Consider the following 13,326-nt stretch of genomic DNA (forward strand, 5'->3'; position numbering starts at 1 on the left):
ACTTCAAGCTGGTGAATTGCATCCCTATTTGTCCCGGAATGAAGAATAATAGTATTTATTCAAGAGAAAGGTTTTATTAGAGCTGATGAGTGGAAAGCACGAAATGAACTCGACGCCATCACCTGCATGGCTGAAAAACAGAAGGAAGATTCATATTTATGATCTTTTGGGAAGTCGTATCATTTGCTTCTCTAATCTCTTGCTCAGAAGATGACAGCAGGAGATGCAAACGACACCTCTGTGGCCATGTTTGTCCTCTGGGGACTCTCAGATGAAAAGCACCTGCAGCTCATCCTCTTTCTGGTCTCCAGGTGGATTTACCTTGTGACGCTGGGTCTCATCATCCTCATCAGAATGGACTCACACTTAAAAACATCTATGTATTCTTTTTCTCAGTTTTCTATCATTCGTAGACATCTGTTATTCTTCCCCCCACCGGCCTAAGGATGCTTTATGATCTCTTAAATATCGACTAAACAATTTCCTTCATTGCCTGTGCCACCTAGTATTTTGTATTGGCTTGAATGGGTATGTTTCAGTACTGCCTCTTGGCTGCTTGGCCTATGACAGATACGTTGCCATTGGTAGCCATCTACAGTACTTGGCCATTGTGGCTCCCAGTCTCTGTCAGAAGATGGTGGCTGGGGTCTCTGGGTGTGGTTTCCTCAGTAGCTTAGTTCAAACCATTCCTTGCTTTTATCTCCACTACTGTGGATCACATGTCATTCAGCATTTCTTCTGGGACAAGTCTCAGACTATTTCCTTGTCTTGCTCTGATCCTTTCATCAGCAGACTGATTCTTTTCCTGGGAGCTGTCTTCCTGGGCTTTGGTTCTTTTCTGGTTATCCTCTGGATAACCTGTGCCTCAGCCGGGCACTGGTGGCTCACGCCTGTAATCCTAGCTACTCAGGAGGCTGAGATCTGAGGATTGGGGTTCAAAGCCTGCACGGGCAGGAAAGTCCATGAAACTCTTATCTCCAATAAATCACCAGAAAACTGGAAGTGATGCTGTGGCTCAAGTGGTAGAGTACTTGCCTTGTGCTGAAGAGCTGAGGGACAGCGCCCAGGCCCAGAGTTCAAGATCCACAACCGACAAAACACAAACAAACAAACCCAAAACAACAAAGACAAACAAACAAACAAAACTCCTGTGCCTCTCACCTGGCAACTGTGACTGACACTCTTCTAGGGCACAGTCCTCTCTTAGTACATGTACCACAGCGCTAGACACTCCAAAAGGCGGGACAAAGTGCTATCCGTGATCTATACCCACCATCCTCATCCCCAGGTTAACCCCCCCCCTACAGTCTGAGGAATACAGAGATCAAAGAAGCCCTAAAAACGGTGATGAAAGAGGCCACAATTTACCTCAAAGGGCTGGGAAGGTGGCTCAGTGGTAGAGCGTTTGCCTTGCATGCCTGAGGCCCTGGGTTCGATTCCTCAGCACCACATAAGCAAAAAGAAAAAAAAAGCCGGAAGTCGCGCTGTGGCTCAAGTAGTAGAGTGCTAGCCTTGAGCTGAAGAGCTGAGGGGCAGTGCCCAGGCCCAGAGTTCAGGTCCCACGACCGGACCCCCCCCCAAAAAAAAAGTTTACTTCAGAAAGTATAATATCGGGCAGACTTTATGATCTGTAAGAAGGCTGAAGAAGAGTCAATAGGAGAGTATGTGCAGTCCTTTCGTGGCTAGGTAGAGAGCTATGAAAGCCTGGCTTCTTTAATCCTTGATGTCAGATTCTTTATTTGCCCAGGAGTGATATGTCTTGAGACAGGGTGAAGGACACTGAGCATAGTTTAAATGTCAGTTTTCATGGCTACAACTTACGTAGATGAAACCATGAATGCTTTTATGTTTTCAGGACAAAGTTATGCTTTGAGGGATATTATGGGTAGTGATAAAAGTAAGCCAGGATACAGCAAGGGCACCTGCATACCCGTGTTTATTGCAGGATTATTCACAATAGCTCCTTTACAGAAACAGCCCAGGTGCCCTTCACTCTTCAAGTAGATCCAGTACAGATAGACAGTGGAATTTTATTTATCCATCAGGAAGAATATTATTAGGTCATTTGTAGGGAGCTGAATGGATCTGGAAGAGGGTTTATTGAATGAAGCAAACCAGACTCAGAAAAACAAAGGACACATGTTTTTCTCTCATATATAGATCTGAGACCTAAAACATAACATAGATGTAAGTGCATAAAGGGTCATTCATCTAATGATCGAATCGATGAAAGCATACGCTATAGGCAAGAGCAGGATTATATGCTCTAAACCCATTAAACAAATAACAGGTTAACAAACTAAACATCGGGAAATTGAAATTGTCTTGACTGTAGGGAGGGGCTGGATGGAAAGAGGAATCGTGGGAAAATACAGTTGTAAGACTAAATGTACATATTTGAATTGGAACTAGGGAACTTGATACTGGTGAGGTAAGGTGTAGGTGGGAGGGTGGAAATGATAGAAGGAGTGACTGTAATCAATATGCCTTGTACATATAAATGGACATGCTCAGTTATAACCTCCTCGTACAACTACTTAAAGGTAACAATTAATATACATTAAAAAACAATGATGAGGGGTTAGGAAGGTGGCTCAGTGGTAGAGTGCTTGCCTTGCATGCATGAGGCCCTGGGTTCGATTCCTCAGCACCACATAAGCAGAAAATAAAAAGCCGGAAGTGGCGCTGTGGCTCAAGTGGTAGAGTGCTAGCCTTGAGCTGAAGAGCTGAGGGACAGCGCCCAGGCCCAGAGTTCAGGCCCCATGACTGGACCCAAAAAACAAAAAAAAAAAACAAAAAAAAATGATGAATGTTGAAATCACACTTGTTTGCATTGAATTCTGGATCTGGCCCTTGGGGGTTGTGTGACTTTAAGGAGATTAACCTAGCAAAGTTAGTATTTTCACTGATAATATAAAGCTAATAGGAGTAACAAGCTCATATAATACCTCCTTTAAAATTAACATTTTATTAGCATAAATTAACCTACACATGGGTTTCATTGTGGTACTAGCATACATTCATATAATGTGCTTTGATCAAATTTATCGCCTCTTCCTCGAGCTTACCAAATTGAAAGAAGATATAGTTTCAGGATTTTTTTCATCAATTAAAAATAATCTGCTGCTCCTGGTTATATTGCTGGAAAGCCAAATATCAGAGTATACTTAAATATGGCTGTGGGTTTCAACAGTAATAAAATAGTGATGAAATTTAGTGCAGCTGATGAGCTTATTTTCACTGAACTCACAAATGGTAGTGGAGTTTGGGTATGTTGTTTGTGGGTTTGTAATTTCAAATTACTTTTTATTAAATCTAACTCATAGACATGAACCCCAGCTAACTCAGGAGGCTGAAATCCGAGGATCACAGTTCAGATAAATCTGGGAGACTCTCATCTCCAGTTAACCACCAGAAAAGAAAAGAAAAGAAAAGAAGCCAGAAATGAAGCTATGACTCAAGTGGTAGAAAGCCAGTCTAGAATAAAAAGCGAAGGGATAATATCTAGGCCCTGAATTCAAGCATCCTAGTACAGGCACACACATTAAAAGAGTAAAGAGAAAGATTTTCAAACTCATAAAAGCCTAATGGCAGTATTTTATTCTTGGCTTCACACCCAAAGCTATTTGCGAATGCACTTAGCATATAGTTAGTGTTTGAATGAGGTACATGTTCATGCACATATGCTCCAGATCAGGTTTTTATTTTGGCTGGTTATAGGGCTTGAACTCTGAGCCTGGGCGCTGTCCTTGAGCTCTTCAGCTCAAGGCTAGTGCTCTACCACTTGAACCACAGTACCACTTCTGGTTTTCTGGTGATTAACTGAAGAGTCTCACGGACTTTCCTGCCTGGGCTGGCTTTGAACCATGGTCCTCAGATCTCAGCCTCCTGCGTAGCTAGGATTATGGGCGTGAGCCACCAGTGCCTGGCTTGCTCCATATTGTTTAGTGAAAACTTGCCTCTAGCCCATCACAGTGAGGAGACTGCATTCTCTGCTCCAGGGACATGATGTGGCAGCAGGAATAGGCAATTCATCAGGATGGGGCAACAGCACAATAAAAGATGGAGATGGGTATGGTGATTGATTACAATAGTCCTGAGTCTTGAGGGTATTTAATATAGGAAATAATTTTTATCAAGAGCACCTTAACAATTCACTGCCAGCTCACCATTCCTCAGTTTTGCAGTGACAAGAGATGATTGGAAAGACAGTTTATAACATTTATCAAGCTCCTACTCATTTAAGCCCTTTCGGTAAATTAGTCCCTGAAACAATGCTATAAGGTGTAAATGTCTTTGTTTCTATTTATACATGGGGCAAATGAGAAATAAAGTAAGTAAATGTAGGAAATGTTATACTTTACTTTTCTCTCTTTCCCCCTTTCTCTCTTCCTCCCTCTCATTTGTCTCCTTGATCAATTCACATACTAGCATTAACGATTTATATATATATATATAATTTTATTATTTTATTATTGCAAATATGGGATCTGTAGAAAATTGAGACACACAGGTAAATATGAAGAAAATAAATCACCTATTACATTTAATGTTTGACATAGAAAATATGATATTGTGATATATGTGTGTGTAAGCAATGGAAGATGAGAGAGAATAAGAACAAGGTGGGAGATAGAAAAAGCAGAGAAGGGCTGGGAAGGTGGCTCAGTGGTAGAGCGCTAGCCTTGCATGCAGGAGGCCCTGGGTTCGATTCCTCAGCACCACATAAGCAGAAAAAAAAAGCCGGAAGTGGCGCTGTGGCTCAAGTGGTAGAGTGCTAGCCTTGAGCTGAGGAGCTGAGGGACAGCGCCCAGGCCCAGAGGTCAGGCCCCACGACTGGACCAAAAAAAAAAAAAAAAAAAAGATAAAGCAGAGAAAAATTTCCTCCAGAAGTTATAACCATTTTGTATTCCTAGTGGTTTATTTGTAAGATGTTTTGTACTTCAAAGTCATTACTACATTGTCCTTTCAAAATGACTTGTTACTATTTTTACTAGTTTTATAATTGTGTTCCGGTTTGTTTTAACTGGAGTTTTGTTCTGTCAGAACCAAGGTTTAAATTATTTTATTTTTTAATATTTTTATCTTATACTCTGTTTTGGTGTTATGCTTCAGAAATACCTTTTACATTCCAATTATATATATATATATATATATATATATATATATATGCATATATATATATATATATATCCTGCTAATTCTTTTGTCCAAAGTGAATATGGTCACACAGATCACTTATTGAAATGTCTGTCTTTTCCCTATTAACTTGAAATACTACTTTTATCATATGTAAATTTTGTTATTGCCAATACTTAAATTTATTTCTGAAATGTCTCCTGCTTTTTTAAAGCATGTCTCTTATTATACAACAATAAATTATCAATGTTTATGATACTTATTAATATCTGAAAGTTTAAATCCTTTCTAATTATTCATGTTAAAAAGTCAAAAAGTGTAATTTCCTAAAAAGTCAAAAATTATAGTTCAACGAATGAACACCAGGAAAAGGGTACTTGAAAGGGTTAGGGAAGGTAAGGGAAGGGGGAAAATGAATGAAAAGAAGAGGGGAGAATGCAGTAAAAAATTCAATGTATATCCTACAAAATTTAAGAAAATGGAGTGAAGAGATAGGTTTGGAGGGGATGGGTAAAGTTGTTGAAAGAGGTTATTGATCAAGACCAACTTGATTCAAAAACTGCTTTGTTGGATGGAAACTTGTTTGTACGGCTACTTGAAGATAAAAATATTTCAAAAAGAGACTTGAAAGTTTTGGCTACTTTCCCAGACTCATTCTGATATTAGGTAAGGATCTTTTAGTTTGTGCAGCATAGCTTATGGGTATTATCAGTGATACAACTACTAGTGATCCTTACCTTGTTAGTTTTGTGTACAAGAATTATACTTCCAATAGAATCTCAGAAGCAAGTATTGAAGCTTTCTCTAGATTAAAGCTCATTCTTTTGATGCTGAGTAGACTGAATATACTTCAAGACAAGGTAACTGAACAGAAAAAGGCCAATGTGGCATGCATTCGTTGTTCTAGGTGGTCTGACCTGCATAGACATTTGGTCTATACCTACACCTGGCTGAAGGCAATGATGCCTAACTCTCTACCAGGCTGATGTTGAAAAAGGAAGCAGGGGTTGGAGGGGAGAGATATCTAGTAGCACTTGCATCTCTATACACAGGCATGGAGCTCATCATGACTATTTGTTTGCAGTCAATGATAATAACCAATACCTCGTCAGCAATTATAATGTACCAGATCATGTGTTGAGCATTTGTGCACACATTTCCATATAGTTCAAGAACCCATTGTTCTCAATTTGTAGTAAACGAATCAAGCTTCATGAAGTTAGGGTACTGGGACAATTAAATTCAAGAGCAAACCTCTAAGTCTGACATTTTAACCACATTACTATATTGTTTCCCATTTTTGAGGTATGTTTTACAATGAGAGTCAACATTTTAAAGACTTTTTAGAATTCCTGTAAGAATCCATGGGTTAATTTGTAATCTGAACTACTAGGTGGTTTCATAATAATTGAAGAAGAAAGAAAGGCTGAGGTCTTTCACACAAGAACAAATAAAAATTTCTCCATCTCCTGGGGTCATTGTTCTCATTCCAATGTTCTAGTTTTGACCATATTTTTTATGGGGTAAGATGATTCTGGCAGAAACAATCTATTAGAAATCTCTCAATCTATGACTTTCATAGAAGCATGCTTTCTTCTGTAACCTCTTAATGGCGTCTTTGATCTCCTTGTTCCTGAGACTGTAAATCAAAGGGTTCAACATGGGAATCACCACGGTGTAGAATACTGATGCAAATCTGTCAAAGCCAGAGGATGCACCAGAGCTGGAACTCAGATAGACAAAGATACTGGAGGTGTAAAAGAAGGAAACAGCTGTCAGGTGAGAAGCACAGGTGTTGAAGGCCTTGGACCTGCCTTTAGTGGAAGTGATCTTCCTGATGGCCACTACAATATAGACATAGGATATGATGATAGCTAGGACATTTGCTATCCCATATACCATTATCAACACAGCAGTCAGTACTTGTACAAAGAAGGTGTCAGTGCAGGATAGATGTAACAGCTGGGGCATGTCGCAGAAGAAGTGCCTGATGATATTAGGCCCACAGAAGTGGAGCTGAAGCAAAGCACACAATTGGGAAAAAGAACCAGTGAGTCCAGCTGTGTAAGTTCCCAACACCATGTGAACACAGAGGGTGGGAGACATGATGGATGAGTAGAGCAGTGGTTTGCAGATGGCAGCATACCGGTCATAAGCCATGGCTGTCATGAGACAAGATTCACTCAGGCCCAGGGTTGAAAAGAAGAAGTACTGAACAAAGCAACTCACATAGCTGATCATCTGCTGCTCCTGGAAGAAGTTGGAGAGCATCTTGGGGACTGTGGAGGTGATGTAGCAGAGATCTATGAAGGACAGATTACTGAGGAAGAAATACATGGGTGTATGGAGGTGGGAATCCATCCTGATTAGCACAATGAGGGACAGGTTCCAGGTCAGTGTTGTAATGTAGATGAGCAGGAATGTCACAAAGAGCAGTATTAGGATCCTGGGAAAATCTGAGAATCCCAGGAGGAGGAATTGGGTGATCTCTGTAAGATTTCCTGCTCCAATCATTGCCTTGGTGCTCCTGATAGGAGAAAGGAGACAAGAGAATGCATTGCTGATTCAGGTACAACTGCAACATTAGCATTTAAAAATTTATCTTTTTTCCTCCAATGAACTCTAGAGAAGAGAAATACTATATTTTGCTTTTATGGTAAATCTTTGCTTCCCTTCTCAAGTTTCAACAAGAATCTGTCCGGTTCATAGTTCCAAATAATTTATGGAATTTTGTGAGAAGTAACATGGTCATGACATACATGAATAAAGGCTTCACTTTTCCAACCACTTTGAAATTCTACCACACAGCAGTCAGGGTGACCATCATCAAGAAGATAAATAATAACAAATCCTGGCAAGATGTGAGAAAAAAGAATTCTCACTAACTTTCGGTGGAAATATGAATAATTCAACCACTGTGGATGAGATCAATGTGTTAAAAACTGATACATTGAATTGATACCTTTCTTTTGTACAATTACTTAAGGACAATACATGAAATTTATAAAAGGAATTACTATATCATCTAGTCACACCATTTTGGGAATGCCCGCTAAAGAATTGAAGTTCACTGTAGAGTTATGTGCATACCTAATTTTTTATGGAATAATTCGAATACCAAAACCAGGAATCAACCTTTTTGCCCATGGTCAGATGCATAGATATAAAAATATTATATATGTACATAATGCAGGGTGACAGGTTTTCTCTAAATTGTGGAAGCTAGGGAAAGTTCAGGGAGCTAGAAGGAGAAGAAATAGGGCAAATGAATAAAAAAGAGCAATAGAGTAGACAAATATCATCAAAGTACATTATGTATACATGTATGCTTCTTCTTGGTTACCAAATACAAGCAAAATGATTCCAATGTTTTCTCAAGGAAAACATGTGAGTTCTTGAACTAGTTTATTGGGAAAGATTGGTTCCCCCCCCCCCCAATTTTAATGGCCTAACATTTACATTTTAAGGCAAGGTAATTAACCCAAAGATATAGTAATTACTGTGACAAAGTCAGTGAGCATTATGGTTTATATTTTCTTTTAGAAAAGATATTGCTAATTCAACTTCTCAGAATCTCTATCCAGGATGAGTTAGATTTAATGAAAACATTTCAGAACCACTACCTGCAGCAGATGGCATCTCTCAGACACTGATACAGCTGGTGAATTCAACAAACTCATTATCCTCCAATGATCCTCTAGTAGCAAAGAAACTCACCACTGTTCCAATGCATTCTAGAGACACAGGCAACCATGGTAAAATGTATTAATTGTAACCCACCTTTCCTAAAAGAGTGAAGTATTTTTTATTTTTACTAAAATTGATCCTCAGTGTTTATCTCATACCATTTGGCAAGCTAGAAGAAAACGGACAAACTTCTGAATATGTTCACTATTTTTTCATCATATTTCTTTCAAGACAATTGGAGAAGAAAAATTGACATAAAGATGGATAGACATGATACTAGATGGATATAGCTAACCAAGTTTCATTCCAATTCCTTTTCCAAGACACAGTCAATTTGAGAAGATTCACAAGGTACAAAGTCAGGCAAGGCTGAGCATGATGCTCAATGAGCAATACAAGTAAAATCAACTTAAACAAGGGAGGAGGCAACAATGCTTGATAAGAAATGTACTCATTACCTTGCTCGTGTAATTGTAACCCCTCTGTACGGTATTTTCACAGTAAAAAGATCAACATAAAGAGGATATTTAGATGAACATGTCTGTGCCTCGAGTGCACCTCCAATATGTATATTGCTTGGTTCCTGTTTCCAGAAGCTGAGGATCATGAAAAATGAAAATGTGAAGCTGTTTGAAATAATCTTAAAGGGTGAATAAGATTGTTCATGAGTATATGTTAAACCCCATTTAATTTTTAGTATGCACAAGTCATGAATCAAGCCGCATGTTTAAATGAAAATAAAATTATTATTTTGAAAACAGATCCTGAAGAGCAAAAAAGGAAATTAAAAGGATCCAAGGAGGAAGACAATAGATAACCAAAGATAGGAATATGTTGATCTTAGGTAATTCTTCTGAAACACAATGCATTATGATTTAAAACACAGTAATTAATTACTGACTTAAAAACCTGTCAAGATATGTTGGCATGTATCATTTGGATTTAGATGATTATTATACCTACTTCCACAGGTATCCCTCAAATGTAAATTTCCAGATGTAATTCCAGAGTAATACCTGCAAACTTTTGGTTTTAAGATTATTTTAGTTTACTAGGGGGTTGATTAAGGTACATTATATGCATATATGGACATGTGCAAATAAAATCCCTTGTACAACTAATTGATGCTAATTAAAGATCATAAAAATATTCTACTCGACTCCCTTGTACCACTACTTAATGATCATAAAACTATAATTTTAAAAACAAGCAACTCAATGCGTGTCAGAGAATTTGAGCAAGGAGGAAAAAAAGAAGAGAAAGAACCCTAGGTGCAGGGCATGAGAGGGAAAGGAAGAAAAGAGATGAAGAATGAGAGACTGCTTTTCATAATTCCTGTTCTGTATGGATCCTATTACAAAAATCACGGTGATCTTCAGCTGGCCCAGAGTCTACTATGATAAGTTTTGCCCTCTAACCTTTGCACAGATCTTGTAAGAAGACAGAGTCCTTGTTAAAGACTGAAAATACCTATGTCTTTTTCTAGAGGAAATTTCTAAGTAGATCTGCTCTTGTGTTTTGTGCTGTTGGCTGCAAACATAACTGTCCCCTCACAACAGGAGAGCTGACCACATTAGTGGTGCTCTTAAATGTGCTGCAGGAAGCAGAGGTGAAAGAAAAAAAAGCCAATTAGAGGGAGAAAAAAAAAACCAGCAGATACTTATTCTCTGGTGTAGTTGTCATGGAGTTGTTCCCTGTTGATTTCCTGCTTTGCTTTGCCATGTGGAACAATTCTGTACTTCCCTCTGGTCCTACCATGATCTCAGGATTGTAATTTCCTTACTGACCTTGAAAGGTTTGGGGCTCGCATAAGGGCATTGGGATGTATTCCTAAATTCTGTTTCCAAGTCAGACACATTAAGAGATTTTCCCAGGATGGACCAATTAGTTTGCAACAGAGCTTCATGATATTAAATTATACATGTACATATACTTACTTGCTTACAAACTTTCATTACACACAATACACACATAGACATATATGTCCATTTCTACATTTCCTAAAATAGCTGGTATGAATGATCTGATTGAGTATAGTAGTCCTGTAAATTGGACAGTTTATAATTCCTTATGGCTAATTCAGAAAATCAAGGCATTAAAGTATACACAAATTATAACTTAGTAGAGTCACAACTTATCCTGATTATGACTGCTGGGGTTATGGCATTAAATTTGAGTAGACATTTGGTTATGTAAATTGACCTCTGTAACTAGCAGAAAATTTCAAATAAGCATCATGTCATCATTTTTCATGTCATATTTTCCTATTGCAGGTTTTGCAAAGTTAAGAGAGTATATGTGGGCCATGTTGGTAAAATTCTCTCAACTCTCTGTATAGTAAAACAGGGTAATTCTGCCCAGACAAGACTCAGAAAGCCATTCAAAGTTTACAGAATCAAAGTTTGAATATCACAGTAGCTCACATATAAAACAAAGCTAATGGTGTAGACAACTTTTCAGATATTGGATCAGCAACTGCTGTCCAGCAACCATGCATCACCTTGCTGTAACAGAGTTCTATAGACTTCTCAATCGCCTGCAAACTCTTCATGGTTTGTAAAGTGAGGACCTCTCTTACAAGGAAGCGTGACTTGAACTCATGGAATGGTTATGATGAATAGGGAACCAAATGGGGATTAGGATCATGAAGTAATATTTGGGGAAATTACTTTCTCTTTTTCATATCAGAAACAATCAAGGAAGGCAGAGCTCTAAGAGTTCAGACCGAATGGTAAGGAACAAGAATCTTCTCACACTGGGAGCAGCATCCTCTCTTCCGGATATAGCTGTCATGTTTTCTAGCAACCCAGCAAGTTTTTATTCATGTAAATTCATGAGAAAGAAAATAGCTGGCAAAGTTTATTGGATTCCTTGTTCTGTTTTCCATATCACTGAGCATCTAATGTTAACATTTCTTAACTGTTCTGTTTAATTTTCAAGGAGAATTCTTCCAATAAATTCCTTCTGCATCAGATTGTGTTAATTTGCTATTTAATAGAAATTTCCATCATAATTGTTCCCTTTGTTTTTGTTTTGTAGTTTTCATGATAGAGGTTCTTCACTGCCTTGATTAGGTTTATGCCTAGAATTTTTTTTAAAGGACATTGCAGGAAGTGGTGCTGTGGCTCAAGCGGTAGAGCGCTCGCCTTGAGCTGAAGAGCTGAGGGACAATGCCCAAGCCCAGAGTTCAAGCCCCATGACTGACCAAAAAAAAAAAAAGGACATTGCAAATGGAGTTGTTTTCTTGAGTTCCTTCTCTATCTGTTTATTGGCAGAAAGAAAAGCTATGGACTTATTTTGTGTTTATTTTGTATCCAGCTACTTTGTCAAAGGTATTTATCAATTTTAGGAGATTATGGTGGAAACTCCAGGACCCTTTAAATATAGGATAATATCACCTTCAAATAAGGATAACTTGTCTCCACCCCTTCCCATTTGTATTATTTTTATATCTTTCTCTTGTTTTATTGTTCTGGCTATTATTTCCAGCACTATAATGAATAATTCTGGAAACAGTGATCATCATTTTCCTTATTTTTAGAGGAATTAATTATACTCTCTCTCTCTCTCTCTCTCTCTCTCTCTCTCTCTCTCTCTCTCTCTCTCTCTCTCTCTCTCTCTCTCTCTCTCTCTCTCTCTCTCTCTCTCTCTCTCTCTCTCTCTCTCTCAGAATGCCAGTCCTGGAGCTTGAACTCAGGGCCTGGGCACTGTCCCTGAACTTTTGTGCTCAAGGCTAGTGTTCTACCACTTGAGTCACAGCTCTACTTCTGGCTTTTTTTGGGTGGTTAATTGGAGAAAAGAGTCTCATGGACTTTCTTGCCCAGGCTGGCTTCAAACTATGATCCTTACATTTCAGCCCCTGAGTAGCTAGGATTATAGGTGTGAGCTACCAGCTCCTGGCTGGCTACAGTTTTTTAAACTGTTAAATACACTTTTGACTGCTGGTCTGGCATAAATAGCCTTTATTATGCTAAGATATATTTCTCCTGTTCCTTGCTTCTTCAGAGATTTGAGCATAATGGATGCTGGATGTTGTCAAAGGCATTTTGTACCTCTATGAGATGATCATGTGGTTCTTGTCTATATATCAAATAATATATATATATGCACATACACATATATAAATCTACATATATGTATTTGTCTTTATTTCATTCAGTTCATTTGTATATTTTGGGGATTCATTTGGGCTTGTATATATGCCAGTTTTAATTTCATCCATTATTTTTACACTCATTCTTTGTGTGGAATTTTAAACACTTTGCTATTCTTAGAGTATAATACTGTGCAACTGTTGATTTTTGGAACAATCTCTTGCCTTCTTCATGTTTCCTGTGTCTATTCTTGGTTATTTACATGTCTGAGATCAAGTAATTGATTGTAAGGTTTCAAGGACTGTATTTCCTCAATTGAAATATTCTCTCTCTCTCTTTTCCTTTTTTTTTTTTTGCTAGTTCCTAGAGCTTCAACTCAAGGACGGGAGCTGTCCTTGCTCTTTTT

At 38.3% G+C, this 13,326-nt stretch overlaps 1 protein-coding gene and 1 pseudogene across 1 annotated transcript; one reads left to right on the top strand and one right to left on the bottom strand.

Moving 5' to 3' along the window:
* The first annotated feature begins 210 nt into the window (after nucleotides 1–210).
* Nucleotides 211–2,060, top strand: LOC138834111 (olfactory receptor 5A1-like; annotated as a pseudogene).
* A 4,630-nt stretch (nucleotides 2,061–6,690) lies between these two features.
* LOC138834112 (olfactory receptor 5AN1-like) lies at nucleotides 6,691–7,653 on the bottom strand. The gene has a single exon (XM_070032879.1). The coding sequence runs from the start codon at nucleotides 7,651–7,653 to the stop codon at nucleotides 6,691–6,693; it is 963 nt and encodes a 320-aa protein (XP_069888980.1).
* Between the last annotated feature and the right edge of the window lie 5,673 nt (nucleotides 7,654–13,326).

Source organism: Dipodomys merriami, unplaced genomic scaffold (genome assembly GCF_024711535.1).
Source record: "Dipodomys merriami isolate MVZ:Mamm:240054 unplaced genomic scaffold, mDipMer1.0.p SCAF_21, whole genome shotgun sequence".
NCBI lineage: Eukaryota > Metazoa > Chordata > Mammalia > Rodentia > Heteromyidae > Dipodomys > Dipodomys merriami.